At 39.4% G+C, this 24116-nt stretch overlaps 4 protein-coding genes across 4 annotated transcripts; 3 read left to right on the top strand and 1 right to left on the bottom strand.

Moving 5' to 3' along the window:
• Window positions 1–178: 178 nt before the first annotated feature.
• On the top strand, window positions 179–5528 carry LOC126796160 (glutamine-dependent NAD(+) synthetase). The gene is made up of 13 exons (XM_050522926.1): window positions 179–441; window positions 620–925; window positions 1090–1313; window positions 1491–1594; window positions 1799–1933; window positions 2247–2415; window positions 2803–2938; window positions 3430–3568; window positions 3680–3856; window positions 4007–4174; window positions 4362–4457; window positions 4558–4686; window positions 4780–5528. Exons 1-13 carry the CDS (start codon window positions 248–250, stop codon window positions 4990–4992), a joined length of 2190 nt encoding a protein of 729 aa, XP_050378883.1. The 5' UTR covers window positions 179–247; the 3' UTR covers window positions 4993–5528.
• A 149-nt stretch (window positions 5529–5677) lies between these two features.
• LOC126796161 (luminal-binding protein) lies at window positions 5678–9184 on the bottom strand. The gene is made up of 8 exons (XM_050522927.1): window positions 9043–9184; window positions 8180–8447; window positions 7878–8092; window positions 7540–7782; window positions 6954–7433; window positions 6704–6858; window positions 6533–6615; window positions 5678–6443 (listed from the first exon to the last, which is right to left on the bottom strand). The coding sequence occupies exons 1-8, from the start codon at window positions 9098–9100 to the stop codon at window positions 5951–5953; spliced, it is 1995 nt and encodes a 664-aa protein (XP_050378884.1). The 5' UTR covers window positions 9101–9184; the 3' UTR covers window positions 5678–5950.
• Window positions 9185–12394: 3210 nt separating this feature from the next.
• On the top strand, window positions 12395–16064 carry LOC126794244 (importin subunit beta-1-like). The gene is made up of 3 exons (XM_050520911.1): window positions 12395–12546; window positions 13174–15599; window positions 15693–16064. Exons 2-3 carry the CDS (start codon window positions 13180–13182, stop codon window positions 15889–15891), a joined length of 2619 nt encoding a protein of 872 aa, XP_050376868.1. The 5' UTR covers window positions 12395–12546; window positions 13174–13179; the 3' UTR covers window positions 15892–16064.
• Window positions 16065–17709: 1645 nt separating this feature from the next.
• On the top strand, window positions 17710–21078 carry LOC126794382 (beta-amylase 1, chloroplastic-like). Its single transcript, XM_050521090.1, has 5 exons — window positions 17710–18231; window positions 18589–18799; window positions 18891–19007; window positions 19117–20193; window positions 21002–21078. Exons 1-4 carry the CDS (start codon window positions 17732–17734, stop codon window positions 19918–19920), a joined length of 1632 nt encoding a protein of 543 aa, XP_050377047.1. The 5' UTR covers window positions 17710–17731; the 3' UTR covers window positions 19921–20193; window positions 21002–21078.
• The last annotated feature ends 3038 nt before the right edge of the window (window positions 21079–24116 follow it).

Raw genomic sequence — 24116 nt, 5'->3', positions numbered from 1 at the left:
TAAAAGGAGGGTGATTCAAACGACGCCGTTTTAGTGTACTAGAAAAGGAAATATGATCAAAGTTACAGGTCAGCGGAGCCTTTTTCAGACCCGGAAGACCGACCCGGGACTCACAGGGCCTTTGTTGTCTCAAGGTCAGGATTCGTTTGCATTATACTTCTCTCGATTTGATCAAAGTTTGGATTTTTATTTCATTTGACAGAAACAGAGTCTTTGTTGGGTTGCAGAGAAGAGAAGAGAAGAGAAGATGAGGCTGCTGAAAGTTGCAACGTGCAATTTGAACCAATGGGCTATGGACTTTGATTGCAATCTCAACAACATCAAGGCCTCCATGGCCAAAGCCAAGGAGGCCGGCGCTGTCATTCGCCTCGGCCCTGAGCTTGAGATTACCGGCTACGGCTGTGAAGACCACTTCCTTGAACTCGATACTGTCACTCATGCGTGAGTAGTTCATATTTTGCATCCTGGGTTTTTCTCATTCAATATGTTTCTGCTGTTTCATTTGTTGGTGTTATTAGTATCAGCATAAAGTTGTTATTTTTATATCAAAGCTGTTGTTTTTTCGATCAAAGTTGTGAGTAGTGATTTGGTGGTGTTGAGAGCAATGTGGTTTGTGCAGGTGGGAGTGTTTGAAGGAGCTGTTAGTGGGGGATTGGACTGATGGGATGTTATGTAGCTTTGGGATGCCTGTTATTAGAGGGTCGGAGCGTTACAATTGTCAGATTCTTTGTATGAATAGAAAGATTATCATGATACGCCCCAAGATGTGGCTTGCCAATGATGGCAATTACAGGGAGCTTCGGTGGTTCACGGCATGGAAACAGAAGGATCAACTTGTGGAGTTTCAGCTGCCCGGGGATGTTTGCAAGGCTTTGTCACAGGAATCGGTGCCTTTTGGTTATGGATACATTCAGTTTCTGGACACGTAAGTGCAGATGTTAGATACATTTGTTTTTCTGTTAGTTAGGTTGAGAGTGTTCTGTGTCATTGTTTTTGTGGTTTCATTATACATATTCAGATATTGAATTTTTCACATGTAAGATGAGGTTTTGTTGGAACTCTAAATGCAAGCATTGTTTCCCTTAATAGAGCTGTTGCGGCTGAAGTTTGTGAAGAGCTTTTTACTCCTGTTCCCCCTCATGCTGAACTTGCATTGAATGGGGTCGAGGTGTTTCTGAATGCAAGCGGAAGTCATCACCAACTAAGAAAGCTTGATATTCGTCTCCGTGCTTTTATAGGTGCTACTCATACACGAGGAGGCGTGTACGTATACAGCAACCACCAAGGGTGTGATGGTGGCCGCCTTTACTATGGTATGTGAAGATCTCTCTATAGGTGGTAACACATTTGAAATTGAGGGCTCCATACCATTTACTTGATAGTATTCTTGGTTTTCTCCTGGAAGCTCCTTTGAGAATTCTTTGATATTGAATTTATTGCTAGTTGTTTGATTATGCTGTTGCTCATTTACCCATGGTTACTTGTACCAGATGGATGTGCTTCTGTTGTTGTTAATGGAGATCTTGTTGCTCAAGGCTCGCAATTTTCTTTGAAGGATGTCGAGGTTGTTGTAGCCCAAATTGATTTAGAAGCGGTATGCACCTTTCTGCCCACTGCTCCTATGTACAGGGGTGTTTTTTTTCGGCATGATTGCTAGAGTAGATGTATTTTGTACCAAAAACTTACAATCTGTCAAAAATTATATATATGCAAGGTAACTCTGTATGTAATATAAGATGGATTTATTGATTTCAATTTCAAGAATTCTTACTTCTTTTTTGTCAACGAAAAATGGCAGGTTGCTAGTCTAAGAGGATCTATAAGTAGCTTCCAAGAGCAGGCAAGTTGCAAAACCAAAGTTCCTTCAGTGAAGGCACCATACAACCTTTGTCAGTCTTTTCATCTGAAAATGTGCCTTTCAGGTCCACTTAAGGTTAGTCCAGTTTTCGCAGGAACCAATTAATGTAGCTGGGTTTAGTGTTCCAGATTTATTGAAATGTTGTAGAAAAGCCTTCATGCAATTGTTGGTTTCCTATTATTTAATTTTTTTGTTTTTGTTTTTATCATAATCCAACCGACACGATATAGTACTCCTTAACTTGATTGTTCGCTGTGAGAGTTTGACTTCACCCGGCAAGTATTACTTATCTGGGTAACCTGCATTGTTTTGATAACGTGTATCAGTTAATGGGCTTAACTGACAAGTACCTAACATTTATCAATTGTGTATGACCTATGTTCTGCAGATTAAGTATCACTCTCCTGAAGAGGAAATTGCTTTCGGTCCTGCTTGCTGGTTATGGGACTATTTAAGAAGAAGTGGAGCTTCTGGGTTTCTGCTCCCTCTTTCTGGTGGAGCAGATAGCTCATCTGTTGCTGCTATAGTTGGCTGCATGTGTCAGCTTGTGGTAAAAGGTTAGTTGTTCTAAACAACTATATGAGGTTCCATTAGATTCCTTTATTTTTGTGCCACTGACAGTCACCTGCATGATGCATGAGATTATAATGATATGCAAAACACAGATTATGTTGATCATTAACCTTGCAGCTCACACGTGATAAGAGTTTACTTCCATATCCCATAACAAATTCAAGTTGACCTGAGCAAGGTTTTTCCATGAAATCTAAAAAAAGTATGTCATGTCCGTTTAGAATAGTGAACAGAGTTATTGGGAAAGTGGACAACTGTGTCATCTTTGGATCTGTATCTTTAGACAAAAGAAACATCTCCTTTGATAGTGTTATATTATTGTGAATGTGAAGTATCTGAATGTCAATATTAATGTGTATTCTTGCACACAGATATTGCAAATGGGGATGAACAAATCAAAGCTGATGCCATACGAATTGGACAGTACACTGATGGGCAATATCCTACTGACAGTAGAGAATTCGCAAGACGCATATTTTACACTATTTTCATGGGATCTGAAAACAGGTACCCAAAAATATTTTTGTTTGTGCACTGTGATATTTATTTCTTAGACGCTGTGTTGTTCTGAAAGTACTCTTAGACTAGACAACAAGGATCACTTGAGTGTAAATGATTAGTTTGTTCCACTGGTAATGGTAAGTGAAGTGAAGTGTGCTGAAGAACTCCTTTGATTTCATGGGTGGTTTATATATAATATCTTGAAATAACTGGTGTTTTTGAGTTCTTTTGCTAGTCCATCTCAATGTGGTACTTATAAGCAATGGTCTTGAGCATTGGATTCAGAAAGGCATCAGATTTAGCAAATGACAATTTAGGAATTAGATCTGGAAACACATTGAAATTCTTGAAGGAAGTAAAGACAGTTGACATCTATATATGCTACTAAGTAATGTTTAGCTGTAGGACTGCAGTAGATTTTTCCCTTGCCCAAGCATCCTGCAGATATATTCTGTTAATATGATGTAACTCAACTCAGTGTCTGGGTTTTACTGCAGTTCTGAAGCGACAAAATCACGGGCAAAGGTTCTTGCTGATGAAATTGGTGCATGGCATATTAATATCAGTATAGATGGTGTTATTTCTGCACTTCTGACACTGTTTCAAACAGTTACAGGAAAACGACCACGATATAAGGTAAGAGATATCTACCTTCAGATTTCCCTTCTCCCTCTCTTTTTCGTACTTGTGGTATCAGTAATAGCAATATGCTTCTCATGATTCATTGATGCCGTTTCTGCTTTACAGTTAGATGGAGGATCTAATGCTGAGAACTTAGGTTTGCAAAACATTCAAGCTCGAATCCGAATGGTTCTGGCCTTTATGTTTGCATCTCTTTTACCTTGGGTTCATAGCAAGACTGGGTTCTATCTTGTTCTGGGTAGCTCCAATGTGGATGAAGGATTGCGGGGTTACCTTACTAAGGTACTGTATTTTACAAATGCACGTCTTCTGGTGTTTGTTTTTCCAGTTCTGTGTTAATTGGAAGTTGAAGGTTGCACGCCCTTGATTTTTAGCTTAACTATCTTGATATGCCTGCTATGTTATGTGAAAGTAATCATTTTTCTCTTGCAGTATGACTGCAGCTCAGCAGATATAAATCCAATTGGAAGCATTAGTAAGCAGGATCTTCGGGCATTTCTGCGATGGGCTGCCACCCATCTTGGTTACGCGTCCTTGGCAGATATTGAAGCAGCACCACCCACTGCTGAACTGGAGCCTATACGTTCCAACTATAGTCAGGTAAATCATTGAACTTATGTATTTAACTGCACCAGTCGATAATAGTTTTTAGCTGCATATTTTATGTTCAGAATGTTAAAGATACTAGAGGAAAAAACAAAGACAGTGGATTATGAATTTATAATCTACTGTGGTCCTTTCCGAAAAGATTTTACTGACTCTAATCTTGCATTATCGTGTAAAACAGTTGGATGAAGTGGACATGGGTATGACATACGAAGAACTCTCGGTCTATGGAAGGTTACGGAAGATTTTCCGTTGTGGTCCCTTGTCAATGTTCCAGGTATGTCTATTCCTCCAATCTTACTTCTACATAGCGATGGGTATCTGTTGCAGTTATCTAAGAACAGTCATCAATTTTGGTTTTAATCTCGTTGTTGCAGAACCTCTGCTTTAAATGGGGAGCGAAATTGACTCCACAAGAGGTGGCTGAGAAAGTAAAGCATTTTTTCAAGTACTACTCCATTAATCGACACAAGATGACCACACTGACACCTTCTTATCATGCCGAAGTATGAATATAGTAACTTCTAAGATGCTTTCTGCTAGAATATCCTTTTTTTGTCGATTTTATTCAAAATTCATACGTATTTGATTTCGTACAGAGTTATTCGCCAGAGGATAATAGGTTCGATCTTCGCCAATTTCTATACAATGTAAGATGGCCATACCAGTTCCGAAAGATTGATCAACTCGTAAAGGAGTTAGATGGTGACAAAGTTCATTTGGGGGAATCAGGCGACTTGGGAGATGCTTCACATGGTGGGGGAATGGGAGTTGTGGCAGCAGGCTCAGGCAATCCAAATGTTGGACTCTAGTTTCTTGTTAATCTATAACCAAAGATCTTAACACACGCATAATCTGTTCCAGTTTCAATCTCCCACATGTTGTAGATTCGTATTAACTTTTGTGCTCGACAAACATCATTGTACATCTTTTATCAAATAAACGAAATTGTATATTAATTGATTAATTATTTGCTCAAGTTTGTTGTTATTGGTTTTTTTGCATAGAAGTAAATGGATTCAAAGTCATCAACACTACCATGCGTACTAACTGTAGCATGAAATCAGACTGGTCTTCTGTACACAGTGCATTACTAAAGCATGGCTTTGAGAATGACCCTCCTGTCCAAAATTGTTTAATGTTCATGTATACTGAAGTGGGTTGCTTAGAGCAATGCCGTAGTGCGTCTTCAGCGCCATTTCGGACCCTGGTTCATGTCAGTGCCAGTGCGAAATGCGCAACGTTGATTATGCGCGGAAGCTGTATGATGAAATGCCTGAGAGATGCCCCATTGCTTGGAATGCAATGATTCCAAGGGTGCGCGGCTGTGCGCAATGTTTAGGAGCTTTGCTTCACGCTAGTAGAATCATTAGAACATACCGGCATATCGAACAAGGTGAGCTTGCGTCGAGCAAGATAGTTGAACGATGATGTAAATGCAACGATGACATATTATCTGTGTACCAAAGCAGCAGGCAGAAACACGAAGAACTCGGGTTATGGAAAAGTGTATCTTTTATCAAAGCAAACAAATTACAAGTGCTAACAAAAAACATTACCGGTAATGTATCATCATCATCCACCACTTGAACAAAAAACCCAAAGCCAAAGGAGCAGAAATTCTTCAGTCTCCTCCAACTTTTCTACAATCAGAAAAATTACAGTGAAGTCTCTCCTCTCCCCCTTACCCGCCTAACCTATTATAACCCTCTTAACTCTCTCTTCCCGCACCCACTCTCTAACAAGTGGTCTGTAAAAGTAGAAAACCGTTTAAAGCTCATCATGGGTATCATCGTCATCCTCGGATGCTGATTCACCACCTCCTGACCTCTGGTAGACGGCTGTGATGATGGGATTGCAGACGGCTTCGACTTCCTTGAGTTTCTCCTCGTAGTCTTCCTTCTCAGCGGTCTGGTTGTCGTCCAGCCATTCAAGGGCCTCCTTCACTGCTGTCTCAATCTTCTCCTTCTCATCAGACTCAAGCTTGTCTGCAAGCTTGTCCTTGTCGTTGATTTGGTTCTTCATGTTGTAAGTGTAGGTTTCGAGGCTGTTACGGGCGTCAATTTTCTCCTTGACCTTCTTGTCTTCCTCAGCAAACTCCTCAGCCTCCTTAACCATGCGGTCGATCTCCTCCTGGCTCAGACGACCCTTGTCGTTGGTAATGGTGATCTTCTCAGATTTACCAGTGCCCTTGTCTTCAGCCTTGACATTGAGGATACCATTGGCATCCACTTCGAATGTGACTTCGATCTGAGGAGTACCCCTGTTCAAGTGATAAATGAAATACTGTTAAATCTCTGAAAACCACTGAGATGGCAATTAACTGAAAAGAACTGAACAGCGGAAACAAACCTTGGAGCTGGAGGAATGCCAGTAAGGTCGAACTTTCCAAGGTTTCTACAATCCTTTGTAAGACTCCTTTCACCCTCAAAGACCTGAGGATATCCAAATAGAGTTAAGTCCACTATACAAGACACCAAACACTAAGCTTTTTGTGACGATGGATTAGTCAAAGAGCAATACCTGAATGGAGACGGTAGTCTGCTGATCCTGGTAAGTGGTGAAAACTTGGGACTTCTTGGTTGGGATGACGGTGTTTCTGGGGATCAACTTGGTCATCACTCCTCCAACAGTCTCAATACCGAGGGTAAGAGGTGCAACATCCAAGAGAAGAATATCTGCATTATTATAGAAATATATGTTATAAGCCATCATTGGGTTCATTAACCTGAACAAGTTTATAGTCACATAGCAACAAAGAATGAGACTGTACCTTTGGTCTCTTCACCACCCTCTCCACTCAAAATGCTTCCTTGAACAGCAGCACCATAAGCAACTGCCTCATCAGGGTTCACACCCTTGTTTGGTTCCTTGCCATCAAAGTAATCTTTGAGGAGTTGTTGAACCTTAGGAATCCTGGTACTTCCACCAACAAGAACAATTTCATCAATCTGGCGCTTCTCCAAGCCAGCATCATCCATGGCCTTCTTCACTGGTCCCATAGTTTTTCTGAACAAGTCGTTGTTCAACTCCTCAAATCTAGCTCTGGTCAGTGGCTCAGAAAAGTCGGTTCCATCAAAAAGTGATTCAATTTCAACACGGACTTGGTGCTGGCTACTGAGGGCTCTCTTGGCACGCTCAGCTTCCCTCCTCAACTTTCCAAGGGCTCTGTTGTCCTTGCTGATGTCCTTTCCATGCTTCTTCTTGATCAACTTGATGAAGTACTCCATGATCCTCTGGTCAAAGTCCTCACCTGCAAAGAGAATTAGAATCGCATCAGCAATCACCCACCCAGATTAACTATCCGAAGTTGGCAACCAAGATAAAATAAAAAGTAAAGCAAGAACAGGATTTCTTACCTCCCAAATGAGTGTCACCGTTTGTGGCAAGAACCTCAAACACACCATTATCAATTGTCAAAATACTGACATCAAAAGTACCACCACCAAGGTCGAAGACAAGGATGTTCTTTTCACCACCCTTCTTGTCCAAACCATAGGCAATAGCTGCTGCGGTTGGTTCATTGATAATCCTAGCAACATTGAGCCCAGCAATGACACCAGCATCCTTGGTTGCCTGCCTCTGAGCATCATTGAAGTATGCTGGTATTGAAAACAAAAACAATGTCAGTCGTGATCTGCATAAATCAATGTAAGGTAATTGGAGGGTATAAAGCTAAACCCTAAGATTTACTCACCGGGAACAGTAACAACAGCATCCTTGATTTTCTTTCCAAGGAATGCTTCTGCTGTTTCCTTCATCTTGGTCAAAATCATAGCACTGATCTCCTCAGGACTGAAAACCTTGGTTTCACCATCCTTGATCTTCACTTGAATATAAGGCTTTCCATCCTGGTTAACAATTTTAAAAGGAAAAAGCTTCATGTCCCTCTGGACCTCTTTGTCAGAAAACCTGCAAATACAGACTGGTCAGTATCGACTTCCAACAACATAAAAACATAGAATCTAAAGCAAAAACACAGAGAGAAAAGAGCATTACTTTCTTCCGATAAGCCTCTTGACATCAAAGACGGTCCTTTCATGGTTGACAGCTGCCTGATTCTTAGCAGCCTCACCGATCAGCCTTTCACTGTCGGTAAAAGCCACCCACGATGGGGTGATACGGTTTCCTTGGTCATTGGCTATAATTTCCACATGACCATTCTTGTACACACCAACACAGGAATATGTAGTTCCAAGATCAATCCCAATGACTGTTCCTAGCTTGGAGGCCTCCTCCTTTGCGATTGAAATTGCAAAAAGACAGCCTGTTTCACCTCCAAGCATATTAGTACAAATACGAATCAAATAATACAAACAACAATACAATTTGGCATCAGAGTCTGAATTCAATTACTCACAGCATATACAACAATAAACAAACACTCAAGGTTAAGACAGTTACACTACATTGCAAGATCTAGCAGTTCCTCAATGTTTGGAAATAAAATGGCAGAACCTATCCGATTTTCAATTGCTTAATCTTACTACCTCTTAGGATTTTTCTAGCTAATTCTATATGCCGATGGTAAATTTGAACATGCACAGTGTTAAAACTAGTCCTTCGCAGATCTCAATCAATTATTACAACAGATCAAAAGCTATATTAATATATCCAGATCACTAAAGCGCGGATGAACTAATCATAAACCTAAACAAATTTCCCTATGTCATTATAGAAGTGTCAGATTCCAAAATAAATCACAACGATTTTGATACTCAAAACGATCGAAAACAGGTTCAAACAACATTACAACTCTACTAGATCTACCGTATTCTCTCAACTAAATCCAAATCACATCAAATCACCAAAAACTAAATCGAAATGAGATCTAACACTGAAGAAAAAAGTAGAAGACTCACCGAACGTGACGATCGCCAAGACGATCAGAGAATTGCGCGCTCTCCAGGAGCCAGTCATGGCGTCAGTGAAGCTCAGAAGGCTCAAGAGACTCTCTCTTTCTGTAGTTCAAACAAAATGGAAGCTGTGGCTGATTGGTTTTCTCTGTTCTCTGTTTGAACCGCGCGTGAGACTTGAGATTTATAGAGGGAGATCGACGTATGCTGTTCGCATCAGTGAAGTGTCTGTCGATACCAATTCGTGGAAACTTGTCATTTTGGTGACGTGGTCCAATCAGGTTCCGAGAACGGGTAGGCCTGGCCAATGAGATTAGACCTCATGTTGGGATGATCTGGGCCGTTGCTTGACGAAGACTGTTTACGTGGCGGGTGATAAGGGAAGGAGTATGTGCCTTCCAAGCAAGCTCCGGTGATGGGTTAAAGTGTTAAACGCACCGTTCTTCGGGGTTCAACCAATAAAAAACGTATTCGTTTATTTGAGCAGTGATCGTCATTAATCCTTTTCATCGTATTGGAAATATCTGCCCTTAGAAGTTTCTTTAATTAGAGTTTGATATTGTTATTTGTTACATGCCGCTTAACATCCGCCTAATCGCCTACGTACTCTGTCTTGCGACCATTTGACCCGCATAGGCACCCACCTAAACGCTTGTCGTGCGACTATTTGCCCATTTAGGCACCCGCCTAGCCTATCTAGTCTTGACACATTCTCTATCTTTTGGGGCGAGACTGTATCCCATCTTTCGCTATTAACGGGGAAAATTAATTAGTAGTACTAAATCACATTTAAATTAACAAAAAACTCATTTTTATACAAATTAGGACATAAGATTAAGCCTAAAGAATAAGTATAACAAAATTAATTAATTAGTTAATACAATAATATCTAAAATACACTTATTTTCATGAAAATTACTAAATGACACTCATATATCTAACAAATTTCTCTCTCCTCATTTTTTAGTTTTTTTCTGCAATTTTAACTTTTCAGGCCAAACCACTGGCAATTTGGTATCATATTGCATATGTTTTGAGAAATTTTGAAATTTTGAATTTTGCTCACCAAAAACCACAGTAGCAGTTAGTTTCTTAGTCGACAGTAGCATATATTCCAAGTCGACAGTAGCAATTAGATTCATAGTCGATAGTAGCATGTACCTTCCAAGTTGACAGTAGCATGTGTCTTCTAAATCGACAGTAGCAGCTAGTTTTTAACTCGACAGTAGCAATTAGTTTTTATAGTCCACATTAGCAGTTAGTTTTTATAATCGGCAGTATCCGATAACCTCTCTATTGATAGTAGCAAACACTATGGGTCAAAGAGGGATAAAAAAGTAAAATATTTTATGACATGTGGCAACTTGTTATTATTTGGTCATTATTTGTAAATTTTGATTCTTATTTGCTTTATCAAATTAAGTAGTGAGTTATTTGTAAACTAAATTATTGTCTGGTACTTTTGAGTAATTTGTTATTATTAATATGCTTAGTTTATTTAATTACTTTTAAAATGCAGTTTAATTGAGAAATTGGTCCCTATATCGAACTTATCACCAACTTTGCATACGTGCATCGTGAGGGTATTGGTCCTTATAGAGCGAAACCAAAATGTTTCAACCCGCTTCTCACCAATATCGCATTAAATATTAATTTCATTGTCGGATATTGGTCAACAATAAGGGTATTGGTCGTGATACTTGTAGTTTTCTATCAATATATGAGATAGACGATGTATCGATGTAAAACGCATTATGTTATCCTAAGTTCCTAATAACGAAATTTAACTAAAAATAATAATTGTAAAGCATAGCAGAACTATGAGTCTTAATTAGTAAACTTTATTAGTATAAATAAAACATTAGGATCATTAAACTCTCATATATTTACGAGAAAATAAGACTTATTGAAACTAATTGCTATGACGATTGACGAATATGAACTTTTCCTGCCCTCAAAGCTTCATGCATGGCAGACCTAGCTATAGGCAAGTGTGGGTACATGCCCCCACTGAGTTTTGTGTTTAGTTGAGAAAATTTGTGATATAATAGCGGGTGTTGCTAAATGTATTCAACAAACTTATAATAGACCCAACAAATTACTTTTTATTTGAATATATTCAATTTAATGAATATATTCAATTTAATAAATATATTTCCCTTACTACCCTCATCTTATGCCCATCAAACAATCACAGCCATGGCATAAAACGCCCTCAATCCCCTCATCGGTGACTATGTTTGTGCAACTGATTGGGTTTAAAGTTGGTTAGATTGGTGTGTGAGAGGAGGTGCAGATCATATATATTAATGGTCATAAGGTTGGGTTTTATTGAAAGTCAGAAGAGGAGGAGTCGAAAAGATACAATATCGATGTATCTCTCATCCATATCATTCCATGCTCCAACCCTGGAATTGTTCCTTTTAATTTCATACTCCCCAACCCAAAAATCGTTCTTATTGCTTCCGTAATGCCAGCAATGTTCATCTTTTTTGTTGCATTATCATAGATGATGGTTCACACAACCATAAACCATTTGGAGAGGTATGTGAAACCCCCCACGATAACAGATTTAATTGATTTTCAATTGCTCATTGCTATTCCGCTACGATTATCTTTTTCTATAGATTCTCATACATCCCAAAATTATAATTGAAGCTGACACAATAAGAGCTATGACCGACGGTCTGAAGTGTTAAAAGACACTCCGTCGAAAAGTTGTCTTTGTTGTGTTTTTTGATGGGTACAAAGATAAGAGCAGAACATGAAATTTAATAATTTAATTGCATATATTTAAGAATGAATAATTTTACTGAATATACCTAAAAATTTACTGGGTACATTTAAAAACACCATATAATAACTGTTACGCTAATTTTTGTCCTAAACATAGCATATCATGCCCCCACTGCAACTTAGAATCAAGATAGTGTAACATTATGCCCCACAGAACCACTCCTCGGTCCGCCTTCATGTATGCTCATACTATTCTAGAATGAATTCTGAAAATTGACAAACCATTTTGGTCGGTTGGACCATTCCCTCGTCACCGGTTGAAGAAAATGACAATGAACAAAAAAAGTAACTGTAATTAGGGGCTGATAAGCTGATAAAAAATGAATTTAACAGTGATAATAATACACGCGGATCGAAGCCCACACCTTCCAGAAGCGCGTGCCCATTAAAACGTCGCCTTATTAAACCGGGCTTCGTGAAAACCACGTCAGCCCATTAATCGAACCAGTTTGTCTCTTCCCACACGCGGAGGTAAACGCGTGGATAACCAATAGAAAGTATAATATAATCACATTTCGCTGTTTCTGTTTCTGTGTAAATCCCAGCGTTTTTATTTCTTAAATTATTTCTGCTTTTATTCTTTCTCTCTCACAGTCCCTCTCTGCTAGGGTTTGGTGGCCGCGCTCTGCTTCTTCTTCAACTTCTTCTGTTTCTTATTGACTCGGATTGATCACCGACTCGCTGTCCCACACCGAGTCCACTCATCAACTCGGGGTGAGTTCAAATTTCCTATTTGTGCTTCATCTACGATTTTGCTCCCGCTTTCTGTTATCTTATTCCAGTCTCGTGCTCTGATCTACATGCTTGATCCAGATTTGTAATTGCGTTTATTGCCTTGTATTATTCAATCTCGATCTTAAGAATCAGTGAGGTATTGATTTTGCTATGGTAGCTGTTTCATTTGTGATAAATTCGAATTGGAATCTTCAATCTTCGATTGTTTTTGTGTACTGGATTGCTATTCTGTATTCGGTTTGCGATTTGATACTTAATCGTGTTGATTGTTAAGCACAGTAGACTGTTATGGCTAGTTCTGCTTCCGCTAAGTTGGGACTCGCTTCAGAGTTTATACGAAGAAGAATCGATACGCTGGTGTCTTAATTTTCGTTCTGATTTGTGTAATTATGTCATTAGGATCGGTTAAGAGTCTTAATTTTTTTAAGCATGTGTAATTTGTTTAATGGTTCATTAAGAGTTGAGTCTGATGTTAATCGGAGATGACAAGTAGGCTGGAAAGTGTTTGCACAGGAGAATTCACTATCATTTACTTTGTTTTGAATTGAGATTTCGGACAACTAGAGTGCCTTTTCGATTAACAGTTACGCTTATTCTTCACTTCAGATCCCAATGGCGATGGAAATCACTCAGTTTCTTTTAAATGCCCAAGCTGTGGATGGAAATGTGCGCAAGCATGCTGAAGAAAACATAAGACAATTTCAAGAGCAGAATCTTCCGAGTTTCCTGGTATCTCTTGCTGCAGAATTAGCAAATGATGATAAGCCTGTTGAGAGTCGAAAGTTAGCAGGTTTAATTCTAAAGAATGCATTGGATGCTAAAGAACAGCATAGAAAGTTTGAACTTGCGCAAAAATGGATTGCTCTGGACCCAAATGCAAAGGCCCAAATTAGAGAATGCCTGTTAAAGACATTATCATCTCCTGCCCATGATGCTCGATCAACTGCATCTCAAGTTATTGCAAAGCTTGCAGGCATTGAGTTGCCACTCAAACAGTGGCCTGAACTGATAGAAGCTCTGCTGTCAAATAATAATCAGCTTCCGGCTCACACAAGACAGGCGACTCTTGAAACTCTTGGATACATATGCGAGGAGGTTTCCCCTGAGGTTATAGAGCAAGATCATGTCAACAAAATACTTACAGCTGTTGTCCAGGGCATGAACTCTTCTGAGAGTAATAATGATGTTAGGCTTGCTGCCACACGAGCTCTTTATAACGCTCTGAGTTTCGCTCAGGCGAATTTCTCTAATGATACGGAACGTGATTACATAATGAGAGTTGTGTGTGAGGCTACTCTTTGCCCCGAGGTAAAAATTCGACAAGCAGCATTTGAATGTTTGGTTTCTATATCTTCGACTTACTATGAGAAATTGTCTCCATACATCCAAGATATTTTCACCATAACTGCAAAGGCTGTGAAGGAAGATGAAGAACCTGTTGCGCTTCAAGCCATCGAGTTTTGGAGCTCAATTTGTGATGAGGAGATTGACATTCTAGAAGAATATGGGGGTGAATTTACTGGGGATTCTGTTATTCCTTGCTTCTATTTTATTAAGCAAGCACTTCCTGCTCTCATCCCCTTGTTATTGGAGACACTTCTTAAGCAGGAAGAGGATCAAGATCAGGATGAAGGGGCCTGGAATATTGCCATGGCTGGTGGCACTTGCTTGGGCTTAGTAGCACGGACGGTTGGTGATGATGTTGTGCCGCTTGTAATGCCATTTATTGAGGAGAATATTTCAAAACCAGATTGGAGGCAGAGGGAGGCAGCGACCTATGCTTTTGGTTCAGTCTTGGAAGGCCCATCTCCTGATAAGCTGATGACTCTTGTTAATCATGCTTTGAATTTTATGCTAAATGCCCTGATGAAAGACCCAAATAACCATGTGAAGGACACTACTGGTTGGACTCTTGGAAGGATATTTGAGTTTCTACATGGGTCAGCTTATGATACACCCATAATTACCCAGGCAAATTGTCAACAGATTATCACCGTTCTTCTTCAGAGCATGAAAGATGTGCCAAATGTTGCTGAGAAAGCCTGTGGTGCTCTATATTTCTTGGCACAGGGTTTTGAGGATTCAGGGTCTTCATCCACCCAGCTGACTCCCTTTTTCCAGGATATCATCCAAGCTCTTCTTGATGTGACTCATCGTGAAGATGCTGGAGAATCGCGCCTCCGAACTGCAGCCTATGAGAGTCTGAATGAAGTTGTGAGGTGCTGCACCGATGAGACTGCTCCAATGGTGATGCAGTTAGTTCCTATCATCATGAATGAACTTCACCAGACTCTTGAGGAACAGAGGCTTTCATCTGATGAAAGAGACAAGCAGAATGAACTACAAGGCCTTCTTTGTGGTTGCTTGCAGGTCATCATTCAGAAGCTAGGGTCATCTGAACCTACTAAATATGTTTTCATGCAGTATGCTGACCAGATGATGCAACTCTTCTTGAGAGTATTTTCGTCTAAAAGTGCTACAGCACATGAGGAGGCTATGCTTGCCATTGGAGCTCTTGCCTATTCAACCGGCTCTGATTTTGCAAAGTACATGTCTGAATTTTACAAATATCTAGAAATGGGCCTCCAAAACTTTGAGGACTATCAAGTTTGTGCTATTACAGTTGGTGTGGTGGGGGATATATCTAGGGCTCTAGAAGAAAAAATATTGCCTTTTTGTGATGGGATAATGACCCAGCTCCTCAAGAATTTGTCAAGCAACCAATTGCACCGATCTGTGAAGCCTCCAATATTTTCATGCTTTGGTGACCTTGCTTTGGCCATTGGGGAGAATTTCGACAAGTATTTGATGTATGCCATGCCCATGCTTCAGAGTGCAGCAGAACTATCTGTCCAGACATCAGGTGCTGATGATGATATTATAGAGTACACAAACACTTTGAGGAATGGGATTTTGGAAGCATACTCTGGTATCTTACAAGGATTTAAGGGGTCTGCCAAGAGCCAATTGTTGATGCCTCATGCACCTCATATACTCCAGTTCTTGGATTGTTTATACATGGCCAAGGACATGTAAGCTCTTTCACATTTTGTACCTTCAATTTATGAGGCCCTTTTCTTTTAATAATGCTGACTAATTTCTGATCTTTCTATTTGTTGTTGTAGGGATGATGTGGTCATGAAGACTGCCATTGGGGTACTTGGAGATTTAGCTGATACATTGGGTGGTAATGCAGCTCCTTTAATTCAGCAATGTGTATCAAGCAGAGGCTTTCTTAATGAATGTCTCCAGTCAGAGGATAATTTGGTCAGGGAAGCTGGTGAATGGGCACAGTTGGCCATCCGTCGGGCAATATCTTTTTGAGGCTGCTCGCTAGTACATTCTCGTTCTTTGCATGCATTTGGGTGTCGTGAGTTGGGGTCTGTCATTGCATATCATGAGTCAAGTCATCACCATTTTTGGGCTGGTACATTTGTGTCCACAGACGGTCGGTACATCAAAAATCACCAGCAGGGAGTCGGGTCGTTTTTTTTTTTCATTTTCATTTCTTTATTTTATTGCTTGGCATTCCATTGGAGGAAGTTGGTGGTGATGGCCTTTTGTGTCTCTGCTATCTTGGCAGAAAAAAGATGATCTTATAGAAGAAAGTGGTGTTGGAAGATGGGATAGAAGGATATATATATATATACCCGATTGCACCCCACCGCTGCCGTGTTCTGTGGGCGGCTGCTCCATTCCTATAAAGTTATGATGGTGTCAAGGTTTGGTTCAGGAGTTTGAGTCCCTTGAGCTGCAGCTGTAAAGTCGTGCATATTTCTCCCCCAAATCTTTGGCCTTATTTTTCCTTCTCACCAGAATTTGGGTCTGAAAGAACTGCATTTGTTACATTTAGATTGCCATAGAGTCGGGTTTATTTTACTTTTGTAGTCATTCTGTATACTTGCTTGTAGTTATGTTGGAATTTGGTGAAGTCCTCATAATATATGGGCATTCATGCATTAGTCATATTTCATCATTGTTGTACTCACAGGAAATGATCAATATTATGCATTTAATTTATCTTGCGTTGCCTTATTGTGGTTGGGCTCTTGTATAGTTTTGTGTTCCCTCATACAATGATACAACTATGTGAATCTATGAAAGTTGATGTTTTCTCGCAACTCTCTAACTGACCCTTTTTCAGTGATGCCCTTGGTTTTTATACTCTGTACGTGCAAGTACGAACACAAGTAAAAATTGGAGCCACAGTAACATATATCCGTGCTTCTATACTCCTTGAATACTAGTTACTCTGCATATTATCTAGTACTGAGTAGCCAATAAATCTTATTAAATCATATAACATGCGATCAGCTCTCCGTGATTAAATAGAGTGAATTTTACCATTTCTTACCTTGCTCATAATCTTTTCCACTTAAGAAGTTAGCACTCATTTATTACCCAAAGGTTTCGTGGTGTAGTTGGTTATCACGTCACTCTTAACACACTGAAGGTCTCCGGTTCGAACCTGGGCGAAGCCATTATTCCTTGATTTGATATCATCAAGGCTCAATACTAAGTTGTGCTAAATGAGATATCTGAGACACCTAAATACCTTGATGAATTTAACAATATTGGCTGCATGGAATATGTGCTGGAGGAAGATATTGATGCCAACATTAATGGTTCTAATATCCTGAATCAAAGCATTAATCTTTCATGGAATCTTAATTCTTCTTTTGACACTCGTAGCAACGACAAATCAGCTTTGACTTTGAATCGAACACAAAGCATGACTGGAAAGTACGTGAGCTACTCTATCAGCCTCTAAACATGAGCTATTCTACTCATTATTTCTTCCACCTCGGTAATGTTGATGGTTTTACAAATTACTAATCGTCTTTAAAAGCGAAAATTCTTGCATTCATTCTGTGAACATTTACTTGACATTAAAATTGATGACGTGATATAACATGAGCTACAATTTAAATTAAATATTAAAAAATTGACTAATTATTGCCTTTAACAAATATGAAATATGAGGTGAACTAAAACCTCCCCTTTAAAAGTTTAAAACTCAAAATATTCAGGTGGGGTAGGTCGGTAGGACCATCCAATTTGGCGTCCCGCGTTATCACACCGTAACCGCATTCCGTTACTCACTCCCATCACTCTCTCTGAGAGGAGAGACATTTCCAAAACCACACGCCATTCTCTCCCTCCGATGGCGATCGCCGCTCCTCCGTCCACCCTCTCCTTCTCCCCCACTCGCACCCACGCGCTTCTCTCCTTCACGCGCTTCCCTTCCCTCTCCTCTTCTTCCACCAAGCCTCACCTCCGCCGTCTCACCCTCTCCGCCCGCCTCAACTCTATCTCCCCCGACAACGGCGACCTCCAGGGCGAGCTCTTCCACGGCTTCTCCCCTCAGCTCCGCGGCCGCGGCTCCCCGGTCTTCGTCACCATGCCGCTCGACTCCGTCGACCCCGTCGGCGGCCAGGCCCGCCGCCGCAAGACGATGAGCCAGTCGTTCAAGGCGCTCGTCGCCGCTGGAGTCGAGGGAGTGGTGATGGAGGTGTGGTGGGGAATCGTGGAGAGGGATCAGCCTCGGCTCTACAACTGGCAGGGCTACTTGGCCATCGTCGAGCTCGCGAAGCGGTGCGGATTGAAGGTCCGGGCCGTCCTGGCGTTCCATCAGTGCGGCACTGGGCCTTCCGACCCGAATTGGTTAGTGAAAAAGTTTGATCAATTTTCTTCCCGAGTTTTGATTAGTCTTGATTGTGTAGTGTTCTTTGTTTTGAAGCTTTGGATATGGATTGAATGATTATTATGACTTGAAGATTTGGACTCACTACTTCAGATGTAGAAAAGATTGATCAAGATTTAAAGTAATCACTTTACTTATTCCTGAAGTAGATTGATCAAGATTTGAAGCTTTGGATATGAAATTAATGGACATTAATTTTTGCTTAGTATGACTTGAAAATTTAGATTTCTAGTGATTCTTGTTCTGCATTTTAAAGTTGGTGTGATTTTGGCTTGTTTTCAATGTACTGAACACTTGTTCTTATTCTGCAATTGAAGCATTCCCCTGCCTCTGTGGGTACTTGATGAGATTGCTAAAGATCCAGATTTAGCGTATTCTGATCGATTTGGGAGGAGGAATACGGAGTACATTTCGCTCGGATGTGATAGCCTTCCTGTCTTGCGAGGGCGTTCGCCGCTTCAAGCATATGCGGATTTTATGAGGAACTTCAGGGACACTTTTCAACATTTAATTGGTGTTATCATAATAGTAAGCGGACGTTCAATATTAGTTCATCATGCCAAGGTTGTAGTCATGTATCGATATACTTAATATATAAATTAGCGTTCTCTTCTTGCAGGGAATTCAAATCGGAATGGGTCCTGCCGGTGAATTAAGATATCCTTCTTGCCCTACTCAGAAGCTAACATCAGCTTGGCGGACTCGTGAGCTAGGAGAGTTTCAGTGCTATGATAAGGTAAGCAGGGAGGTTAAAGTTCATTCACTAGCTATTAGCTGCATTGTGTTCTCTACTGCACTCATTACTTACTGAGTTAATTTCATTTTGTCTTCAATTCTCTCGCCAGTATATGCTCGCATCTCTTAATGCACGTGCTAGGGAGATTGGAATGCCTGAATGGGGAAATGGTGACCCTATTGGTGCCTCCAACTTGATGCAGAACCCTGAGGAAACAAAGTTTTTCAAAAGTGATGATGGGTCGTGGAATACATCATATGGCACATTCTTTCTTGAATGGTATTCAGGAATGCTGCTTCTGCATGGAGAAAGGTTATGCAGGGAAGCTGAGGCCATTTTTTGGGGTACAAAAGCTAATACGTCAGCAAAAGTAGCTGGGTTGCACTGGCATTATCTCACTCAGTCTCATCCATCTGAGTTGACAGCTGGGTATTTCAACACATCAACAAGGGATGGATACTTACCAATTGTTCGCATGTTAGCTAGGTATGGGTTTAGTTTATGCTGCCCATGTTTTGACTTGCAAGATCTGGATGAGAGGCCGATGAATCCAGTTAGTAGCCCGGAAGGTTTTCTTAGACAGCTGCTCTCAGCTGCTAGGGTGTGTGACATACCTGTAGAGGGTGAACCTTCTGCAGCCAGCTTGGATGATAAATCATATCAGCAGGTGGTGAAGATGTCAACGTATTACTCTTATGGTCTAGAAAAGCCCTCCTTCTCGTTCAACTTTGTGAGGATGGATAAGAATATGTTTGAATTGCATAACTGGGTTCGTTTTACTCGTTTTGTGAGGCGAATGTCAGATGTCAATATTTTTCGAGCCAAGCTAGATGTTGATGCAAGGGCAGATTCACGACGATTTTCTACCTCATCAGACGTTGCAAAATTTGGTATGGCTTCTGCATATTGTTAGGAATGTTCGCTCAACACACTGGAAATGTTCATAGTAAATGTTGGATGCTCACTCCTTGCAAGCCAATGTGATGTCAATTCGTACATAAGATGATTACCAGTATCAGACAATTGTGAGATGTGTAGTAATTCCTCATTTTTCTTGTAGATCGATTCGGATAAGCATTGTTCTTCTGGAGAGAGCTATTACAATGCATTGTAAATTTGTAAACCACTGCCTTCCTCGTATTTTTAGAATGGTTGGCTTATCAACTCTAGTCTCTAGCTGTTTGAGGTAGGGGTGGGCATAAAAAACCGAAATCATAATTCCGTCCTGAAATTCATAGGGACGGAAAGGGACAGGAGTCTAAAAACGTCTGTCCCGTCCCGTTTCATAATAGTGGGACGGGACATGGGACAAATAATTTATATCTTGTTTCGTTATGTCTCGTCCCGCTTTAAATTTCATTTGAATTTTAACCATTAAAATTTCATTATCATCATACATTTATAATTTTTGAGAACATCTTAGATGCATTTGATAAGGAAATGACTAACTTCAAAGAATGAATCTTGGATCTTGGTTCATTTCCTAAAGATAAATAAGTCCCGGTTATTTTTCTCATTAATATGTGGTTCGAGTTATATGATATAAGTAAAGACGATTTGTATATTGCAAATATGAACTTAGCAATCGAAACCTATATAATCTTATATACAATATATAATTATATATTTTCTCTTGTATAATAACACTAGAATTTTTATGTATAATATCTATAACGCTATAATTTGAATGATTAATTTAATTTTATAATAATTAAACTCATGGTATCGAAGTAGATGATGAAGAATATTTGGAACAATCTATATGTTAATTTCTTCTATTACAATAATTTGTACTAAAATTTTATTAATAGTAAATTAAGTATTTATTATTTAAAGTCCGAGAATGTGGGATAAGCCCGGTCTCATCCCGATCCCGACAGGATTGATCCGGGGTGCGACGAACTTTAAAAAACACAAATCTCGTCCCGAACTTAGTGAGTGGAACGGGACGTGAGATTAATCTCATCTCGTCTCGTGCCCACCCCTAGTTTGAGGCTTGGATAACATGCCAAGTGTTTTTTTTTTTCAATGCTTGGCTTACCATGACTTATGTGCAGTGGCAGAGCTACATAAAGCCCACCCGGGCCGGATTCACCCCAGTTTTTTTACAGTTCTTATATTAATACATTAAGTATTGTAAATATATAGTGTAATTATTTTAACTAGACTCTTTATAAGTGTATTTTTATGATTAATATTATCTCTCACTATCTTACAAATGAGTTAAATCTCATCTCTTCCCTCGTGACTGATCAAATCTCTACTATTTATGTTTTAATTTAAACTGATTTTTAGATTCTTTTGAAACTATTGAATAAGAGGTTTAATATTGTATTATATTAGTGTTTTCTATTTTTCAACTTATAATCAATGATTCGGTACTTAATATTGAACCCCTCTAAGATCAAATCCTGCCTTTACCACTACTAATGTGGCTCCTGATTTATATCTTTGCTTTGGTACTGACACGCTTGTTCAATCCGATGGACAAGGGAGGATCTAGGTTATAGCTCGGGGAAACTCAAATCCCTCCTAAATTCTTGGAGGAAAAAAAAATTAGTAATACTAATATATATATATATATATATATATATGAAGCCTAGGCTCCCTAAATTCAACTCAAGCCCACCTAAAATGTCGGAGACAGTTCGACACTCCCCACTCTCTTTAACTTAATTCTCTCCATTCACTGTGAGCTCTCAAAAGAATGTTAATCAAGTCCATGTGAGCTCTCATTTTTCTCTGTCATTCTACTCAAATCCAATGTAAGTATTTCAATTCAATCAATTGAATCGATTCAGATTTTACTCATTTAGGGTTAAAATTTGGGGGAAATCTAGTAATCTGCAATTGGGAAAATCTAATCTAGATGGAAGATAGGTTTCTTGATAATTGCATGGTCCTTTACATTGAGAAGGAGTACGCATATTCTATTGACAATGCGGTGGTGATTGAGGATTTAGAGAATTTAGTTAGTTTATATTTTTGTATTGTATTTGAGCGGTAAGACTCATTATGTAGGTATATCTTTTATTTCTAATAAATAAAAATTTTTTACACCGTCGAAATTTTTCATTATAATATTTTTAGCTATTTAATTAACAAATTTAAGTCCACCCATATTCCAATTCTTGGATCCGCCCCTGCTGATGGATACTACTTTGCTAGTTCATTTCGTCCCTATAAAGGCAAAAAGGCTCATGAAGTTCTATTCATTATTGCCTGGGCATATTTACAGTATCACAATGACCCTTTAACTAAGCAATTTTTATAAAGCTTATCCTATATGCGTAGAGGGTACGACCGTACGAGCACTATGAATGGAACTCGTGTGGTTATTTTTGTAGAAAGTGGATAAATCCCATCATTTCTGTATTATAAGTTGTGATTCTTATTTCTTAGCTAATAGTTTAAAGGCTGTACCTGAAAAATCAAACATGGACTTCATCCAAATCATAATCTCATGCATTTTAAACATGAATACACATGCATTGACTAAGCCACTGTCCTTGGTAATAAAGTCGTGATTGATGAACTATTAGGCAGAAACTGGACCTCAATTGTCAGTATATATTTAGCTCAGAGAGAGCAATAGAGGCAGCTATGAAACTTTACTCTTCAACTATATATAATCATCAATCAATTGAATAAAGGTATATAGCTACAGACAGAGAAGAAAGTACTGGTATTTCAGCAGCACAGGAAGGCGATCGGCGTTACTAAGGAAAGAGATGAGAGTTGTGTGGTAAGCTTTGAAAGGGGTTCTTTGATAAGGTCACCAGCATTATTCAAAGTATTTCAAACATCATTATTTGATGATGTAGCAAAAGAAAATGAAGTGGTTGTGTTTCAGACCTTTCATTGCTTTTACTCTCCAGGCCATTCTACTTTGGGACACTTGGGGGCCTTGATTAAATTGAAGTCTGCTCATTACCATCCAATATGAGCTATGACACCACAAAGGCAGAGCTAGATGAACAGTGAAGCATGCAAGAAGAGCAGTACTGCATGCTATGAGATCATTTAACTATCCCTAACAAAGGTAGAACTGTGGAATCAGTTATCTCATAAACAAATTCAATTTACACCAACTCTAAGCTATTGATTCAACAAAGCTGGTGTAAGTGCTAGAGGTGAAATTCTGACCCTTTGGAATGCTTTGACAATGATTACTTAGTTTGCAACTGAATTACTGAAAATGAAGCAACAAGGTATATAAGTGCCAAATCACAATCCACAATAGAAGATCATATGGAGCTTAGGGCATGCCAAACCTCCTTTTGTTTCTATCCATAAATTGTTTCAGACAATAATGACAGAATTTAGTGTGTGGTTGACTCTCTGATGGGTATCGAATGTTTTCATTTCTGTTCAAAGCTTTTAAGTTGCACCATGCGTGAAGAGTAGTCATGTGCCATTTCCTTACAGACCTATATATAGGAGCACAAGCCCCTAACCCTCTAAATCTCTATGTGCCTTCTGTGCATTACCATGGATTCTGATTTCAAAACTACTGCTGTCATTCTCTTATTCTTTGTAGGCATTTGTGCAGGTGATCATTTTCCCGTACTGTGCTATGATCAGTTAATGCAATCTAAGTTGAAGGTTTTTATTTTTCTTGTTCTTCATTTGCTGCAGGAAGAGATGTCAAAGGCTTCAGGAATGTTGTAAACCCTACAAATCCATTAACAAAGGTAACTCTTAAATAGGGGGAAAACTAATGATCACATTTACAACACTGAAAATAATGTCCATCTAATAAAGTGCATGTGGAATTACATGTCTATATGTCTACGTACTTGATGTTTTATGTAGGCAAACTAAATGCTACGCAAGCCTAAAGCTAGAGGGATCATTCATACTTGAACATGCGCTGTAGACACATTATTAGTAAGAATTAACCAAAGTCACTGAGTCTTTTTTTTTGGAAATCAAAGTCACTGAGTCTAATATGCTTACGTACTGTGTTATATGGTATCCATCATTTTCTGTTTTAGATTCCCTGCTGCTTACCGAGTGCTATGTTTCTGTTGAAGATAATTCTGGAAATGAAGATGAGAGACCTGACGGAAATTGATGCTTATTTGGACTATGATAAGCCAATAACGA

This window comes from Argentina anserina, chromosome 5 (genome assembly GCF_933775445.1).
Source record: "Argentina anserina chromosome 5, drPotAnse1.1, whole genome shotgun sequence".
NCBI lineage: Eukaryota > Viridiplantae > Streptophyta > Magnoliopsida > Rosales > Rosaceae > Argentina > Argentina anserina.
This window is presented reverse-complemented; position numbering and strand designations above follow the sequence as displayed.